Raw genomic sequence first — 19,584 nt, 5'->3', positions numbered from 1 at the left:
CCTCACCACAGCCGGAGTAACCTTCAGCGTCACAAAACCAGGAAAGCGGCCGTGGGCAGAAAATGTGGGGAAAAATAGATTAAGCTACATTAAAAAAAAAAGGCGAACTAATATCATAGAGGAAAATCCTTAGACTTACGTGGTTACCAGAATAGAGCAAAGAGAGCATAAATTGCTTCATTTCATTGTGTTTCGAGTCATTAATGACTTATTTAATGAAACACAGTTGTAAGAAGTCTCACAGTGACAGATCATTCAGGGATACCACCAGTTGTAAGAAATAGTATAACAGTAAAAGGTGTTGCAATGTGTGCAAAAGATGTGAGAATTTTTAATGCTGTTCCTGGTGACTGTTCCAAAAAACTAGGCAAAGAAGGTCTAGGAGCACATTATGGACAAGTCAGCGTTTCAGATGTCATGCTGCATCCCTCTACTATAAGCAGACATCTTTATTACGGCAGTTAGTATAAAACATAGCAGTAAGAGATGACATATGGGCTGATTCACATAATCAAATGCAGTATCTGACGCTTACAGCTTATTACATAAACACAGATTGGTCTCTAGTGAATAATGTTTTGTTTACAACTAAATTCCTGGACGTCAAAAAGATCGAGGCAAATATTAAAAATGAAACACATGTGAGTATGATTGACTGGAAGATTCTGTTCACCACGTTGCGTAATATTGTGCCAATATAATAAAAGCTTTGAAAAACAGCGAAAGCTTGTTTGTGCTGCACATTGTATCAACACAGAGGATAGCCACACTTTCAATGAAGCTAGATTGTTGTTACATAATGCCGAACATCGCCGCAACAATAAATACTCCCAAATTCATTCTACAGCACATGAAGCAAAGTGATCTCTCTTATCTTTGAGATCTTCTTTGAAAAAACAGGTCAGCACACATTGGAATAGCTTGTACACTGTGCTTCAATCGTTACACACTCAGTACAACGAAGTTGTTGCTTTAGTGACGGAAAAGAATTCCGCTCACAGATTACAGGGTCATAATAATGAACTTCCAGGAAGAACTGCGGGTTTCCTGGAACCATTTATAGAAGCCACAGGTAAATAAGAAGGCGGAAAAGAACGTAACAATCGTTAATACTTCTTTGGTTTGGCAGCGTCAATGAAAAGGATTGTGAAGAGATTTAAATTACTGCAGTTACACTAAGATACTAGGCAAGGATGGATTTGTAATTAACTAGCCTAACTGATGTATTCAGGCACTTGTATTTTTTTAACAGGAATCACAAGAGATTAAAAACCAAAGCCAGACTTTCACGCCTGAGACATTTGTAATTACTTCCAAACATAAAACTATGTTCCTTTTTGCCGTCTTTCCGTGATGTCAATATGCTTGACAAAAATGTAAAGCAGGAAATTCTTGGCAGTGTGCGATAAAAGTGCGCTACTTTTGCAGGTACTATATGCAGTCATTAATGTAATCATTTACTTATAATTAGGGCATAGTGTCTTATAGCCAAACGAAAGTATTATAGTTAGTGTATTATTTTATCGAAGCAAAACATTTTTTTTCGGATACACCATCATACAGTTCTGTCACTTCTCTTGTAAGAGGTATGCGCTGTCTGCGATATGAGAATCGCTGACCAGAGAGCAGTGTTGACTGCAGTACGAACTGTGTAACTGTAGCAGTTAGTTGTTGCTAGTCGCTTGTCGGAGGTGGTCTGCGCTTGTCGGGAATCTGGAGATGGAGTATTGTTGTATAAGGTAAAGAAGCAGCGTCGCGCATATCTAGTAATGTATCTGAACTGTCATCCAAATGTTTTAAAAATGTCCTAATAATAATTATGGTAATATAAAGTAATTTTTTTTAAAAAAAGCATTCATTTCAAAAAAATCAGTTGCTTCCTTTCACAAATCACAAATGTATAAGGCATTTTTTCTCATACACAAACAGCAATTGACCGGTGTTGCCTAGTGAAACGTTGTTGTGATGCCTCGTCTAAGGAGGAGAAACGCGTGCCATCACGTTTCCGACTTTGATAAAGGTCGGATTGTAGCCTATAGCGACTGCGGTTTATCGTATCGCGACATTGCTGCTCGCGTTGGCGGAGATCCAATGACTGTTAGCAGAATATGGAATCAGTGGGTTCAGGAGGGTAATACGGAACGCCGTGCTGGATCCCAACAACCTCGTATCACTAGCAGTTGAGATGACAGGCATCTTATCTGCATGGCTGTAATGGATCGTGCAGCCACGTCTCGATCCCTGAGTCAACAGATGGGGGGACGTTTACAAGACAACAACCATCTGCACGAACAGTTCGACGACGTTTGCAGCAGCATGGACTATCAGCTCGGAGACCATGGCTGCGGTTACCCTTGACGCTGCATCACAGACAGGAGCGCCTGCGATGGTGTACTCAACGACGAACCTGGGTGCACGAATGGCAAAACGTCATTTTTCAGATGAGTCCAGGTTCTGTTTACAGCATCATGATGGTCGCATCCGTATTTGGCGACATCGCGGTGAACGCACATTGGAAGCGTGTATTCGTCATCGCCATACTGGCGTATCACCCTACGTGATGGTATGGGGTACGATTGGTTACACGTCTCTGCCACGTCTTGTTCGCATTGACTGCACTTTGAACAGTGGACGCTACGATTCAGCTGTGTTACGACCCGTCGCTCTACCCTTCATTCGAACCCTGCGAAACCCTACATTTCAGCAGGATAATGCACGACCGCATGTTGCAGGTCCTGTACAGGCATTTCTGGATACAGAAAATGTCCGACTGCTGCCCTGGTCAGCACATTCTCCAGATCTCTCGCCAACTGAAAACGTCTGCTGAATGGTGGCTGAGCAACTGGCTCGTCACAATACGCCAGTTATCATTCTTGATGAACTGTGGTATCGTGTTGAAGCTGCATGGGCAGTTGTACCTGTACACGCCATCCAAGCTCTGTTTGACTCAATGCCCAGGCGTAACAAGGCCGTTATTACGGCCAGAGGTGGTTGTTCTGGGTACTGATTTCTCAGGATCTATGCACCCAGATTGCATGAAAATGTAATCACTGTCAGTTCTAGTATAATATATTTGTCCAATGAATACCCGTTTATCATCTGCATTTCTTCTTGGTGTAGCAATTTTAATGGCCAGTAGTGTATTGTATCCCTGCAGCAAGTGCATCTAGTGAACAGATCTATAGATTTTAGAAAAGCTGGCATGTTATTGAATGGGCGCAACCACTGCGTCACTAATCTACTGCTCATCAACAGTAACTATAAACTTTCTTGAAGTGAAAAGTGTGAAAAGTCACAGCTGTGAATCTATAATGTTCTTCGTGTGGTTTCTTAATAAAAATAGTCGTCTCCTTGGCGTCAGGGATAATGTTTATTTAAAGTGTATGTAGTTTCCTGTTACTGACAAGCAGAATACATTTTCTCTTTGGAATGAGTCTTTTCTGCGCTTGTGCTGAATATCAAATTATTTTCCACGAACTGTATGAAATTAACTGTGTCACGTAAGCATTCTTGGAAACATTACTTTTGCACCAGAAAAGAGAGACAAAGAAAGAAACGAAGAAAGAAAAGAAAAAAAGAAAGAATGAAGAGAGTCAGAGGGAGAGGGAGAGAGGCAGGGAGAAAGAGAGCAGTTGTGTTCGTGCAGTGCGCCGAGGTGAGGCGACGTGTCAGCGACGACCATTCGTACTCAGTTATTCACATATCTTGAGTTCGGACATCAAACATGGTGCGAGCAGGTGACTGAGCCGAGTCTTGTGGGCCGGACACGAGCGGCTCGGTCTCCCTTCAGCAGGCGAGCTGTAACCGTTCGAAAACACATTGATCAGCCAAAACAACTATACGACCACTGCCCACGGCGACACTGGGTGCCGGCTGGTTGTTACTGCGGGCACGTGACGCGGTAAGAAAAGTGCGTAAGCGTTATCAGACACGGGCGGGGGATCACCCTATCTAAGATATGAGCTGCAAATGGGAAAATTCATTGAGATAAGCGACTTTGGCAAAAGGCAAGTTATTATTACGCAGAGCCTGTGAACGAGCATCTCTAAAACGACGAAGCTGGTCGAATATCACGTGCTACTGTCGTGAGCATCTACGGAAAGAGGTAGAAGAACGATGAAACTACCATTAGGCGCTAAATGGTTGGATGTCCAAGACTTTTCGCAGAACGTGGGATTCGAAGGCTTGTCTACTCTTTAAAGTAGAATAGATGGTCATATGTGGCATCTCTGCCGAAAGAGCACAATGCTGAAACACGCGTAAGTGTTTCGGAGCACACCGTTCATCGTACATTGTTGAACATGGAGCTTCGCAGCAGACCACCTCTAAGTGTTCACATATCTACCCAACGACATTGCCAATTACGATTGCAGTAGACACGGGACCACCGGGATTTGACCGCCGAATAACGAAAACGTGTCGGCTCTTCGGATGAATCATATTTTTGCTACATTAGGTCGATGGTCGTCTCCAAAAACGCCGTCATCGAGGTGAACGGCGGTTCGAAACGTGCAGTGCGAGGCCGACACAGGCTGGTGGGAGCAGTATTTTGATATGGGAGACGTTCTTTTGCGTTTGGCTGCGACTTGTGGTAATAATCTAAGACACGCTGACAGCTGCGAACCATCTTCATCCCTTCTGCGTGATGTCTTCCCCGACGGCGATGTCATCTTTCAGCAGAATAATTTTCTGTGTCTCGGAGAAAGGACTGTGCTATAGTGACTCAAGGAGAATTATAGTGAACTCACACTGATGACTCGGCGACCGAATTCGTCTGATGTAAATCCCATTAGAATCCATGTGGGTCGCTATCGGGCGCCACCACGTGCAAGCAAATCAGCGGCCCTTTATTTACGTGAATTACATGGCCTCTGCGTAGACATCTAACGCCACCTACCTCCATAAACCTACCAATGAACTGTCGGATTGTTGATACGCAGAATCAGAATGTATTTCGTTTCAAAGAGCGTTGTAGCACTCTACTGTCGACAACACACCCATGACGGAAATGGAGAAGAAGCGGCCTTACTGGGTCACCGATCATGTTGAAACACACATCCTGGTTCATGTTTCTGACTGAATGTGCCAAAGTCATGGTACGAAGAACACCCCTAAAAAAGCACAATATATTCTCTGGCCTGAACTACATTATCCACACATCTACATCCATACTCCGCAATCCACCTGACGGTGTGTGGCGGAGACTACCTTGAGTGCCTCTATTGGTTCTCCCTTCTGTTACAGTCTCGTATTGTTCGTGGAAAGAAAGACTGTCGGTATGCCTCTCTGTGGACTCTAATCTCTCTGATTTTATCCTCATGGTCTCTTCGCGAGATATACGTAGGAGGGAGCAATATACTACTTGACTCCTCGGTGAAGGTATGTTCTCGAAACTTCAACAAAAGCCCGTACCGAGCTACTGAGCGTCTCTCCTGCAGAGTCTTCCACTGGAGTTTATCTATCATCTCCATAATGCTTTCGTGATTACTAAATAATCCTGTAACGAAGCGCGCCGCTCTCCGTTGGATCTTCTCTATCTCTTCTATCAACCCTATCTCGTACGGATCCCACACTGGTGAGCAATATTCAAGCAGTGGGCGAAAAAGTGTACTGTAACCTACTTCCTTTATTTTCGGATTGCATTTCCTTAGGATTCTTCCAATGAATCTCAGTCTGGCATCTGCTTTACCGACGATCAACTTTATATGATCATTCCATTTTAAATCACTCCTAATGCGTACTCCCAGATAATTTATGGAATTAACTGCTTCCAGTTGCTGACCCGCTATATTGTAGCTAAATGATAAAGGATCTTTCTTTCTACGTATTCTCAGCACATTACACTCGTCTACATTGAGATTCAATTGCCATTCCCTGCACCATGCGTCGATTCGTTGCAGATCCTCCTGCATTTCCGTACAATTTTCCATTGTTACAACCTCTCGATATACCACAGCATCATCCGCAAAAAGCCTCAGTGAACTTCCGATGTTATCCGCAAGGTCATTTTTGTATATTGTGAATAGCAACGGTCCTACGACACTCCCCTGCGGCACACCTGAAATCACTCTTACTTCGGAAGACTTCTCTCCATTGAGAATGACATGCAGGTTAAAAGCCACATTCGGATGTCGGTGCACTCAACGACTTGCCTCAGTTAAAAAGAGGCAGAACAGAAACAGCCATATCACACTACACGCGTATAATCAGCTACTGACCTGTTTCTGTGCTGTTCGGTCCGCTGAGGGCTCGTACTGTGAGCAATGGCCATTTGCGAGGCACCCAGCTCCAGCTGTCCACTGCGGGCAATTGCCTTCGCAACGTTCGTTCTGAAACTGGTTGAGATGAACCTACATCCACTGAAAGCAGAAACTTCTGTCGCATTTGAAACCGATTATAACAGACCAGGCGTGTCGGTTAGGATATCTCTACCACCACTGTCCTTACGTCATAGTATATACCTAAAACTGGTGTGCAGTAGACTCGATGGCCAGTTCGCGTTTATAGGCCATCAAATATGGTAGCTTCATTCACGATGAGGTCAGGGGCACGTTCCAACAGGATAGCGTCTTCCTGCATTTCTGTCCCGCATTCACATCGACCCATCTTAGTGCACTCATTCCATACCACAGACCGGCGAATGCACGCTACTTCACTGCTTCGGTTGGTTGGTTTGTGGGGCGCTCAACATCGATTTCATCAGCGTTCGCTGCTTCATCAGTGGAGGGTCACATGACTGCTTTATACCAGTTCTGCATCATAAAAGGCTCTCGAAAGCAATGTGATTCCTCTTTTAATGTGGTGACTAGTATTTTATACGATGAAGTAGAGGTTACAAGAGACAAATAGAACCTTTAGAGGGAGACAAGACGAACTGATAATAAAAAAGGAATTTAATAAGGTCTTATCAGAAATAAGCAACGTGAGGATTTACCGTCCTGTGACTGGATGGCGCTTACGTAGCTGGACGTGCTTCCTGCTAGCTGTTATCACTTCTCGTCGAGGCTGACAAGTACTCACTTCTCGTTGAGACATGGCAAAACCCATTTCTAGCCAAGACCCAGTGGCATTCATTTCCCTTGGAGGCTTGATGGACAGTGGTAAGCCGTTTTGTCAAGTGGTAACAATGTTGGAACTCGATTCTCCCCGCGAGGACTGATAACCTTCCTATTTCAGCAGCAATTGTAAAATGTTTACGTGTAGGCGCACAAAGACAGATATCTATGCTTACAGTAATGTTTTAAACGCGCTGAAGTAAGAGATATTGTTCTAATATTACGTTATTTTAATATACGTAGATATTTAAGGAAAATAATAAACGCCTGTATATTTAACTAATCAAGTTCTTCGTCGAAGAGTCCAAATTTCTAGCAACCTGTTTGTAATCTGGATTAATACTGTTTCTAATCGTATTTTCAGGCAACTCCGATGTCGACTGTTGCGAACAGAGGCTAACTAAGATGCGTATTTATGCCGTCGGCACACGAACCGTGCATTCGAACGTTGAGCGTGCCGAGTTTCTGACGTCATAGCGTGGAAAGCACATTAGAGAGTCGTTCCGAACGTGCAGAGCAACATCCAGCACGTCATATATTCTGGGCATGTATTTGAACGTCGACCAAAGAGATTGAAGAACGCCACCTACGTCACTGACATGCCATCTCTCTCCAGTGCAGAGACGCGAGACGTGATATTAGCTTGCAGTTGAAGCCCATACGTGTTCATGCCGTTTCTAAGCATCTGTCGATAATTGCAAGACTGGTTTTAATAAAATGACGGGAGACATCGTATTGACAGTTACAAAATTAGTGTTAGTTCCGTCTTATGAAACTTTGTCTTTTTAAGGCCACAACACATCGAGTATCCTTAAAAAACGCGTTTTACTTGGTACAATTTGTAAGAATTAAATGTCAGTTAATAACATATCTACGATTAAAGCTTGGTATGATGCGGAGTATGGTCGCACATCAGTGCGTGATAAGTAGAGGTGTAGAATTATAAGGTGTCACGTAATGTGTTTTTACTTTGCACTGAATACCAACATTTTGTTGTTAACCTTCGCGTTTTCGAAAAGGTGCTGATACTTTCATATCAGTTTCATGAAAGTATATTCTATAACATCCGATGTTTCTCAGGAGTGAGTTTGTTCCACTAGCTTAATCTACAAGACAGCTTGCACCAAATGTAGTAAGACATTTCGCACATTCGTATTTTAAGTTTTTTATTTCATTTGTTGTAAAGATTCTGCTATGAATAATAACAGTGATCAAGTAAGAATGGTGTTAGAATTTTACTAAAAAGTGGGGGCGATGAAGTAATACTTATGTTATGTGGATAACTATCGTAAATTTGTCCCGGGTTCGATTTCCGGCCGGGTTGGGAATTTTCTCTGCCCGGGGACTGGGTGTTTGTGTTGTCTAAAGACCGATGGCCTCAGCAGTTTGGTCCCATAGAAGGTTTTTTTTTTTTTTAAAGACAAGAAAAAAAAAACCATGACTAGCATATCAACAAGGGAGGAAATGTGCGTTTTCGAGCAATGTAGGAATTTTACGCCAATGTAGGAATTTCGTAAAGAGGATGATTTGCATGCCAGCTGGAGCACGTTGCAACCGCGTATACCACGTTGAGGTACACGTACCGTATGCAAAAGTCGCATCGTTTCTGAGCGTTGAGTAGCAGGCTGAGCTAGCTACGCTCAACGTTGACTTTCGAAAGCGGGGTCCGTGTGCCAACGGCTTTACGCTCAGAAAGCAGATCTACACGTCAAGAGTGTTACGTTAACAGGTTATTTAATAGCTATTACGTAGAACAGTTTCTTAATTACGACTAGAAAATTTAAGCATTGAAGTTTCTGCGATACTTTTACTATCAACCGGTTTCCGTCTAATGCTCACGTCCTCAGACAAAATTATCACCGTTCAAAGCGAGTATCCACTGGGGGACTGTGCGAAAGCACTCTGATGTACAATATTAGAAAGCAAAAAGGGTTTGCAGAGTAGTTCACACGCACGATAATATTGTCTCACGTCGGCCTTGTAAACCAAAAACCGGTTAACTGGGTAGATAAATGTTGTGTAAGACTCTTTTTCCTTCTTTTACAGGACTTCCCTGTCGTAGTTTAGAGCCTTTCGACGTATGTTACTTAAGCGTTTGAGTTATCGCAAGTCTCTTGTTTCCGTATCTTTTTTAAGTATTCTGTTAACTGTGTAAAGAGTGACTTGTTCCATATTCAGGTAGGTTTTCCTCATACTGAACCTGACAAAATATCTGAATTCCCATGAGTTGTTGAGAAGCACCCACGAACTCATATGAATGCTAATGCAAGGTGTTTACGAAAGGTAAATGCAAGGGTTGTCAACGGCCTTGCCGCAGTGGTAACATCTGTTCCCGTTAGGTCACCGAAGTTAAGCGCTGTCGGGCTGGGCTAGTACTTGGTCTGTCGAGCGCTGTTGGCAAGCGGCTTGCACTCAGCCCGTGGCAAACTGAGGAGTACTTGATTGAGAAGTAGCGGCTCCGGTCTCGTAAACTGACATACGGTGGGGGTGGGGGTGGGTGGGGAAGAGGTGTGCTGACCACATGACCCTCCACAGCCGCATCCGGTGACGGGCTAAAGCCGTCGGCACACGGACCGTGCTGTCGAACGTCAACGTTCAGCGTGCTAAGTTCTAAGTTCAACGTGCTGCTGAACGCTCAGAAACGATGCAACTTGTGCATACGATACGTGGGCCCCAACGTGGTACACGTGATCGCAACGCACTCCGGCGGCAGTTGCGGGAAGTTTCTAGTTCGTAAATCACACTGTTTACTAAACAGGCGCGCGTAAAATTCCCACGTTAGCTCTATTAAAACGCACATTTCCTCCATTATCCACGAAAAGGAAAGTACCATATCCAATCACTAGGGACACAGACTTATAAAAGTTACATTACAAACAGTGCGATACAAATTTGCAATACTTCTTCACATAAGATAAACATTATTTCATCATTCCCACATTTCAGTAAAACTCTAAGGTCAGTCTTACTTGATCACTGTTCCTACCCAGTAGCAGAATCTTTACAACACGTGAATTACGAAGCGTAAAAAAAAGTAGCAAAATAGCTTTACACAAGTAACGCAAGGTGTCCTGTAGATCAAGCCAATCGAACACCCAAAGAAAGGTGAACTTATATATACATATCATCAAAAATTATAGTATATACTTATATTAAACTAATAATAAAGTAACAGAACCTAATAAAAACGCAAATGTTAGAAAAAAATTACGTACTGGTGAGTCGCGAACCACCGCCCAAACATAAAAACTTCTGTGGTTTGTGACGCTACTCGCCACGCTAAACATTTTGTATATCTCTGCTATTCCTATCTTACCAATCTCGGCACTTGCTGAACGCCTTAATCGTAATTATATTACTAACTGAAATTTAATTATAACAAATTGTACCAAGAACAATGCGTTTTGGGTGCATCCTCAGTGCATTGCTGCCTTCAAATAGCATACTCTCGTAATACGCAAGTTACAATAATTCTTTTCCCACGAATATGATGTTTCTCATTATTTTATTGCAACGGATCACACAATTAACAACGGGTTTTCCAGTGATTCTCGATTTCCTGGTGCTCAGAAACGGCATATATACGTGAGGGTTTGAAATGAATGCCAATATGGCGCCTCAACTTTGTGCTGAAGGGAGATGGCGTGCATGTGACGTAGGTTGTGCCATCTCATTGGTCAACGCTCAGACGCACGCTCAGAATATCTGACATGCTAGATATTGCTTTGCACTTTCGGAAAGACTCCCGAACGTACTATTCCACGCTATGACGTCAGAAACTCGGCACGTACAACGCTCAACATTCGGATGCACGGTCCGTGTGCCGACTGCTTAAGACAGAGGGTGACACAGCAGCCGGTCGCTGCCTTTGGGTCTTCGTGGACTGTTCGGAGTTTAGTTAAATGTAAGTAATGGCAAATATGGTAGCGAAATATCTTCGTGCAACAAAATTACATGTAGATATAAATTGCTGTGGTAACTCACCAACCGAATTTACATCTATCTATCTTCTATCTATCTTCTCAGCGATCGCAGGCAATGTAGACCACGCGCTGCATCAACAATCTGTTTCCACCGCCTTCTATCTCTCGCTGCCTCTCTCCTCCCTGCAGAAATTCCTAATGCTACGATATCCTTCTCTATGTCATCTTTCCACCTTGTACGAGGTCGGCCCAATAGTCTTGTTGCCTGGAGAGTTCCTTCAAATGCTTTCTTGGTGATCCTGTTGTTTCCCATTCTGGCCACATGTCCAGCCCATTGCAGTCTCCTACTTTTTAATTTCCGGATGATAGTGGGTTGCTTCATTAACTGATAAATTTCTTTGTTCTTTCGAATTCTCCATGCACCATTCATCAACACAGGTCCCCAGATTTTTCTCATTACTTTTCTTTCGAAAACATTCAGTTTTTCTCTTTCATTCTTTGTAAGCGTCCAGCTATCTGAGCTGTATAGTATTATGGGGCAGATAATTGTGTTGTATATCTTCATCTTTGTGGTGACTGACAAAGCTTTACTTTTGAGTGGGTTGCTTAGTGAGTACAGACATCTTGACCCTGAGGCTATTCTTTCATTTATATCCATTGTTATGATATTTTTACTGTTGAAACGTGATCCAAGGTATTTAAACTGAAGAACTTTTCTGAATTTAGAATGTTGGTCAATTTCAAAGTAAGGATTTGGGTTTATGGCTCGACCTATTTCCATATATTCGGTTTTCTCTTGGTTAATCAAAAGCCGGATTTTGCTGGCGCTGTGCCTGAGAGATCTGTACATGTCGTTTAGTTCTTCTTCAGTTTCACTCAGCAACACTATATCATCTGCATAAGCCAGGAGTTTTACTTCACTGTGTTCGAATCGGAGACCATTGTATAGATGTAAATTACTCTCCCGAACCACTTTCTCTAATGCAAGATTGAAGAGGACACATGAAAGAGCGTCTCCCTGTCGTAAGCCTGTTTTAATTGGAAAGGTGGGGGATATGGATCCTCTGAACTTCACTGATGTCTGGGAAACATCCATGCACAGTTGTACCATCCTAATGATTTTACTGGGTATACTAAATTCTCGTAATGTGTTGTAGAGGCTACTACTGTGGATGCTGTCGTAGGCTCGCTGGAAGTCAATGAAGAGACAGTGGATGTTTTTGTTAAATTCCCAGTATTTCTCAAAGATTTGTCGTATAGTAAACAAATTATCAGTTGTGGAACGGTTTGTTCGAAATCCAGCCTGGTAATCTAGAATAATGGCTGGTTCAAATGGCTCTGAGCACTATGGGACTTAACAGCTATGGGCAGCAGACCCCTAGAACTTAGAACTACTTAAACCTAACTAACCTAAGGACATCACACAACACCCAGTCATCACGAGTCAAAGAAAATCCCTGACCCCGCCGGGAATCGAACCCGGGCGCGGAAAGCGAGAACGCTACCGCACGACCACGAGCTGCGGACTCTTGAATAATGTTTCCTGCGTAAGGTTTAAGTTTTTCCAGAATGGTCATTGACAAGATTTTGTATGTTATGTTCAGCAAACTGATTCCTTTGTAATTACCATATGCCATTCTGTTTCCTTTCTTGTGTATGGGACAAATTTACATCAACATAATTGAGTTGCAGATGATAAGCTACCAGTTTTCCATAATGTACAGGGCTTCATAGCCCCGTAATGTAAAATTGAGGTAATGACAACAACAAACAAAACATATTTAGACCTAATTTTCGCAGATTAATTATCATTTGAAACATGTTGACGTTTCACAGACTGGAATAAAGAAAACCCACTGACGACGGCACAAGGACGCTGAAACATGTCTGGGTCTACATAGAAAAACAGTGTTTTGTATAGCAGGCGGACCTTACATCCAGTAATTTTATCTGCAAACACAGCTAATGCAAGATCAGCAGATACAGCTGAGGAATTAACTATATACATAGCTCCGCAGAAAGAGTACTGTGTATTAAGATTACCTGTCTAAATAAATATTGCTTTCACTTCCTATTTTCTAAGCTACAGAAGTAAACACCTTACCTGAAACTACCTGTATACAGGATCAGCATTAATAAAAGCGCCACCATGGGATTGAAGGTAATAGGGCTGCCATGCAGGATACACATAATCATACTTTGACTTAGCCGGCCGGAGTGGCTGAGCGGTTCTAGGCGCTACAGTCTGGAACCGCGCGACCGCTACGGTCGCAGGTTCGAATCCTACCTCGGGCATGGATGTGTGTGCTGTCCTTAGGTTAGTTAGGTTTAAGTAGTTCTAAGTTCTAGGGGACTGATGACCACAGCTGTTAAGTCCCATAGTGCTCAGAGCCATTTGAACCATACTTTGGCTTACACCACGTTGGCGGGACACTTTCCTGGAGCTTGTTCTATTGTTCGTCTCAATTCCTGCAGGACCCGGTCTTCAAATCCGGTGTACGTGCAGTTCGCCGCCTCCCTGCACGTTCGTCTGTCTAAAAGAACGCATGATCACACAAATGCCCAAAAACGACTTGAAACGTTGTGTGACGTGGTTGGTGTCTGTGAGGGTACTTGTTTTGGTATAGCCATGCTGCGTCTCGACCGTTTCCATCTGCTAGGCCTCACACAAACACCATCTCGGCTTCTTCCTGGCATGAATACCGGAGCATTCTGCTGCTTACAGTACGCTACGTCAATCACACGGCCTGCAACACAGAAGGAACACACGGAACTGGGTCAGAGGATCTGTCATTCGTCAGAGCCATCTGCGTGGCAACGATGCACTTCCGGACACATGTTCATAGGACCTTTCTTCCTCTATTTCCAGTCAGGACCCAGTACCTGCAGTTTATCGGGTTTATTAATGTTCACGCTGTATATTCGTTAAAACTTATGAAGGTAAAGCTACAGAGAGTGATACTGACATGAGGAATTGCCAGAAATCGTTCTTCAAGCGCAGTATCTACATCTACATTTATACTCCGCAAGCCACCCAACGATGTGTGGCGGATGGCATTTTACGTGCCACTGTCATTACCTCCCTTTCCTGTTCCAGTCGCGTATGGTTCGCGGGAAGAACAACTGCCGGAAAGCCTCCGTGCGCGCTCGAATCTCTCTAATTAACATTCGTGATCTCCTCGGGAGGTATAAGTAGGGGGAAGCAATATATTCGATACCTCATCCAGAAACGCACGTGCGGTTCTAGGCGCTATAGTCTGGAACCGCCAGACCGCTACGGTCGCAGGATCGAATCCTGCCTCGGGCGTGGATGTGTGTGCTGTCGTTAGGTTCGTTAGGTTTAAGTAGTTCTAAGTTCCAGGGGACTGATGACCTGAGAAGTTAAGTCCCATAGTACTCAGAGACATTTGAACCAGAAACGCACCCTCTCGAAACCTGGACAGCAAGCTACACCGCGATGCAGAGCGCCTCTCTTGCAGAGTCTGCCCCCTTGAGTTTGCTAAACATCTCCGTAACGCTGTCACGCTTACCAAATAACCCTGTGAACAAACGTGCCGCTTTCTTTGGATCTTCTCTATCTCCTCTGTCAATCCGACCTGGTAGGGATCCCACACTGTATAGGTCGAACGAGTGTTTCGTAAGTCACCTCCTTTGTTGATGGACTACATTTTCCAAAGACTCTCCCAATGAATCTCAACCTGGCACCCGCCTTACCAACAGTTAATTTTATATGATCATTCCACTTAAAATCGTTCCGTACGCATACTCCCAGATATTTTACAGAAGTAACTGCTACCAGTGTTTGTTCCGCTATCATATAATCATACAATAAAGGATCCTTCTTTCTATGTATTCGCAATACATTACATTTGTCTATGTTAAGGGTCAGTTGCCACTCCCTGCACCAAGTGCCTATCCGCTGCAGATCTTCCTGCATTTCGCTGCAATTTTCTAATGCTGCAACTTCTCTGTATACTACAGCATCATCCGCGAAAAGCCGCATGGAACTTCCGACACTGAAACAGGAAATGTGAGGAGGCGGCTCGCAGCACGGAATTAGCCGAGCGGTCTAAGGCGCTGCAGTCACGGACTGTGCGGCTGGTCCCGGCGAAGGTTCGAATTCTCCCTCGGGCATGGGTGTGTGTGTGTGTGTGTGTGTGTGTGTGTGTGTGTGTGTGTGTTTGTCCTTAGGATAATTTAGGTTAAGTAGTGTGTAAGCTTAGGGACTGATGACCTTAGCAGTTAAGTCCCATAAGATTTCACACACATTAGAACATTTTTCAGGAGGCGGCTCGGAGGGTGACTCCGCCAAGCACTGTAATGCAGCTTACGGGGTAGAAATGTAGATGACGTCGGTCACTTACCCGAAAGATGTTGGCGATGGCAGGGAACATGTCGCAAAACGTTTTTGTGAGCATTTCGCCGGTGGTGGGGTTGAGCAAGCGCTTCCCCCAGTAGCGGAACTCGCCGTCGGGATGCTGCAGGCAGTGCGCCTCCACTCCGAAGGCGCAGCTGGCGATGACGTCGGTGGAGTAGCGAGCCAGCACGTCGCGGAACTCCACCTCCCCGGCGCTGCCCAGCACTTCCAACAACTCACGGCCGCATTTCTCCATAGTCTGCGCAAGCACAGGCACCAACTGCAAAAGTCTCCTCTCTCGCGCTAGAAATAAAACGCCTTGCAAGACCACAACACAGTAGAATAATAATGTTCCCTGCAGTGGGCGACAAAAATATGGAAATACCAAAAACAAAACATAGATTGAAGCTCCAAAGAAACTGGTATAGGCATGCGTATTCAAATACAGATATATGTAAATAGGCAGAATACGGTGCTGCGGTCGGCAACGCCTATATAAGACAACAAGTGTCTGGCGCAGTTGTCACCCTTGACCGTCGCCTCTCCTGGATCCCCCATCTCCGGACAATCCAAGCCAAGGCACGCTCCCGACTCAAAGCTCCTTTCTGGCCGCACATAGGGTCTAGACCCCTCCACCATCCTCCACACCTATAAATCCCATATCCGCCCTATCCTCTGCTACGCTCATCCCGCCTGGATCTCCGCCACCCCCCCCCCCCTACCTTTTACAAATCCCTTCAAATCCTAGAACGCCATGCGCTCCGCCTCGCCCATCGCATCCGTCTCCCGCCCGCCCCCCCCCCCCCCCCCCCCCACGGATTCTATATGACCTTATTCCATTCCCGCACCTCCTTCTCTTCCTCGAACGGATACGGATCCTCTACACCTCCCGCAAACTTGATCCCCCTCACCCGCTTGTCTCTCCCATCCTCTCCCACCCCCGTCCTCTGCCGCGACTGCATTCTCACATCCCGCCTGCTCTCAATCTCTCCACTCTCCATACCCTCGCCCAAGGTAGCTCCAACTCCCCCTCCCTGATGATGCCCTCATCCCCTCCATGTACCCCTCCTACCAACTTTGATCCTCCTCTACCGCACCCTGTGTTTTTTCCCGAGGGCAACATCTCTCTCCCTTCTCCCTTCCTCCCTTCCTCCGCCCCCAGGCTTCCCCTATCCCCCCTACCTTCTTTCCTCCCCGTCCCATCTTCTCTGCCACTGGCATCTACACACTCCCCTGTCCCTCCTCCCCCTCCTTTTCCCCCCTTTTGGCAAGTCCCCGGACTCGTACACGTATGGTGAACTTTCGCGCGCCTGAGATCATCGCCTAGTGTTTGTATGTTCCGTCGTGTTCGTGCTCAAGTGTTCCAGTGTTTAATCGTTTGTGCTCCACCGTTCGCGCGTGTCATCTGTCGTCTCTGTGTGTGTCCACGTGTCTGAACATTTTTATTTTTTTTGGACTCTGCGCCCGTGAACTGTTCCGAGTGTTTTAATTTTGTATGTCTACGTTTCTATATCCATCATGTCTGTTCTGTGATTGTCTTCTTTGTATCATTAGTTTTATCTGTGGCTGAAGAGCGGCGTAGTATGTCGCTGCTGGCCTACCTGTATCAGGTGCGAAATTAACAATAAAGAAAAAAAATGGAGCAGTTGTTAGATAAGTTACTACTTCTACAATGGCGGGTTATCAAGATTTAAGTGAGCTTGAACGTGGTGTTATAGTCGGCGAACTAGAGATGCGACATAACATGTCAGAGGTAGCGATCAAGTGGGGATTTTCCCGTACGACCATTTCACGAGTGTAGCCGTGAATATCAGGAAACCGGTAAAACGTCAAATCTCCGACATCGCTGCGGTCGGAAAAAGATTCTGCAAGAACGGGATCAACGACAACTGAAGAAAATCGTTCAACGTGACAGAAGTGCAACCCTTCCGCAGATTGCTGCAGATTTCAATACTGGACCATCAGAAAGTGTCAGCGTGTGAACCATTCAACGGAACATCATCGATATGGGCTTTCGAAGACGAAGGCCCACTCGCGTACCCTTGATGACTGCACTACACAAAGCTTTACGCTTCGCCTGGGCCAGTCAACACCGAAACTGGACTGTTGATGATTGAAAACATGTTGCCTGGACGGACGAGTCTCGTTCCAAATTGTATCGAGCAGATAGACCGGTACAGGTATGGAGATAACCATATGAATTGATGGATCCTGCATGTCAGCAGCGCACTATTCAAACTGGTGGAGGCTCTGTAATGGTGTGGGATGTCTGCAATTGGAGTGATATCGGACCCCTGATACATCTAGATACGACTCTGACAGGTGACACGTACCTAGCACCCTGTCTGATCACCTGCATCCATTCATGTCCATTGTGCATTCCGCCGGACTTGTGCAATTCCAGCAGGACAATACGACACTCCACACGTCCAGAATTGCTACAGAGTGGCTCCAGGAACACTGTTCTGATTTTAAACACTCCCGCTGGTCATCAAGCTCCCCTGACATGAACATTATTGCGCGTATCTGGGATGCCTTTCAACGTGATGTTGAGAAGAGATCTCCGCCCCCTCGTACTCTTACGGATTTAGGGACAGCCCTGCAGCATTCATGGAGTCAATTCCCTCCAGCCCTACTTCAGACATTAGTCTAGTCCATGCCAAGTCTTGTTGCGGCACTTCTGCTTGTACGCGGGAGCCCTACACGTTATAAGGCAGGTGTACCAGTTTCTTTGGTTCAAATGGCTCTGAGCACTAGGGGAGTTAACATCTGAGGTCATCAGACCCCTAGAACTTAGAACTACTTAAACCTAACCAACCTAAGGACATCACACATATCCATGCCCGAGGCAGGATTCGAACCTGCGATGGTAGCAGTCGCGCGGTTCCGAACTGAAGAGGCTAGAACCGCTCGGCCACCGCTGCCGGCACCAGTTTCTTTGGTTCTTCAGTGTATTTCCATGTCCAATAAGATGCGGGAAAACTGTTGGCAAGCAAAACAGCTTCCATTCGTCTCGGAATGAATAAACACAGATGCTGTATGATTTTCAACGTTTTACACTGTGTCTTTCAGTGCAATCTACGAAAACCGCTGTGTTATTCTCTAACCAAAATGAGTATAATCGACCTTATACCATTCTTCGTGAAAAACAGTGAAAACTTCAGATGACGACAAAGGAGGTTGACAGCGATCACGAACCCTTCCCTCCAAAGCACACCACGAAGTCTCAATTATATTGTGGGCTGATCAAATTGCAGGTGCGACAAATAATCCTCGAGCTCACAACAAATAAACAAATACTGTATCGAGGGGTAGAAATGATCAGCCAAAGTGGTTACATAATCCTTGGCAGTAATAAGACCTTGGGCCGGCCGGTGTGGCTGAGCGGTTCTAGGCGCTTCAGTCTGGAACCGCGCGACCGCTACGGTCGCAAGTTCGAATCCTGCCTCGGGCATGGATGTGTATGATGTCCTTAGGTTAGTTAGGTTTAAGTAGTTCTAAGACCTACGGGACTGATGACCTCATATGTTAAGTCCCATAGATGCTAGCCAAGCCTGCAGCATGCGCTGTTGTATTTAACCATGAACGGCACCTGTGCAATGCCCTCAATTACCAGTTGTGATCAGAACGGTGTTGTGTCTGGTTGTGAGAGCATTATGTCGAAGCTATGGTCGTATGTTGGGTACTTTTGTAACCAAGCTAAATCGAAGTGTCTGATATTTGGGGATATCACGGAGAACATAAATCTGAATGGCGCACACGGGTTTGAGGCGAGTCCAGTGTGTTAACCACAGCGCCACCTCACTCTCTCAGACACTTCGATTTAGCTTGGTTACAGAAGTACCCAACATACGACCATAGCTTCGACATAATGCTCTCACAACCAGACACAACACTGTTCTGATCACAACTGGCAATTGCGGACATTGCACAGGTGCCGTTCATGGTGAAATACAACAGCGCATGCTGCAGGCTTGGCTAGCATCTGCAGCCGGCCGGTGTGGCCGAGCGGCTCTAGGCGCTTCAGTTTGGAACCGCGCGACCATTACGGTCGCAGGTTGAAATCCTGCCTCGGGCATGGATGTGTGTGATGTCCTTAGGTTAGTTCTAAGTTCTAGGGGACTGATGACCTCAGATGTTAAGTCACATAGTGCTCAGAGTCATTTGAGCTAGCATCTGCGTTTATGTTCAAACGCGCGTGTCTCTCTGTGTTACAATATTTTCGTCCAGCCTCTCTACATTTCCTGCT

At 45.1% G+C, this 19,584-nt stretch overlaps 1 protein-coding gene across 1 annotated transcript in view; it reads right to left on the bottom strand.

Annotated features, from left to right (window-relative positions):
• LOC126190851 (probable cytochrome P450 6a14) overlaps positions 1-19,584 on the bottom strand; it is a 113,018-nt gene that overhangs the window by 54,570 nt on the left and 38,864 nt on the right. Inside the window, exon 3 of the mRNA XM_049931439.1 lies at positions 15,343-15,594. Coding sequence (XP_049787396.1) covers positions 15,343-15,594 — 252 coding nt within the window. The remainder of the gene's footprint in view (positions 1-15,342; positions 15,595-19,584) is intronic.

The sequence above is a fragment of the Schistocerca cancellata genome, chromosome 6 (genome assembly GCF_023864275.1).
Source record: "Schistocerca cancellata isolate TAMUIC-IGC-003103 chromosome 6, iqSchCanc2.1, whole genome shotgun sequence".
Taxonomy (NCBI): domain Eukaryota; kingdom Metazoa; phylum Arthropoda; class Insecta; order Orthoptera; family Acrididae; genus Schistocerca; species Schistocerca cancellata.
This window is presented reverse-complemented; position numbering and strand designations above follow the sequence as displayed.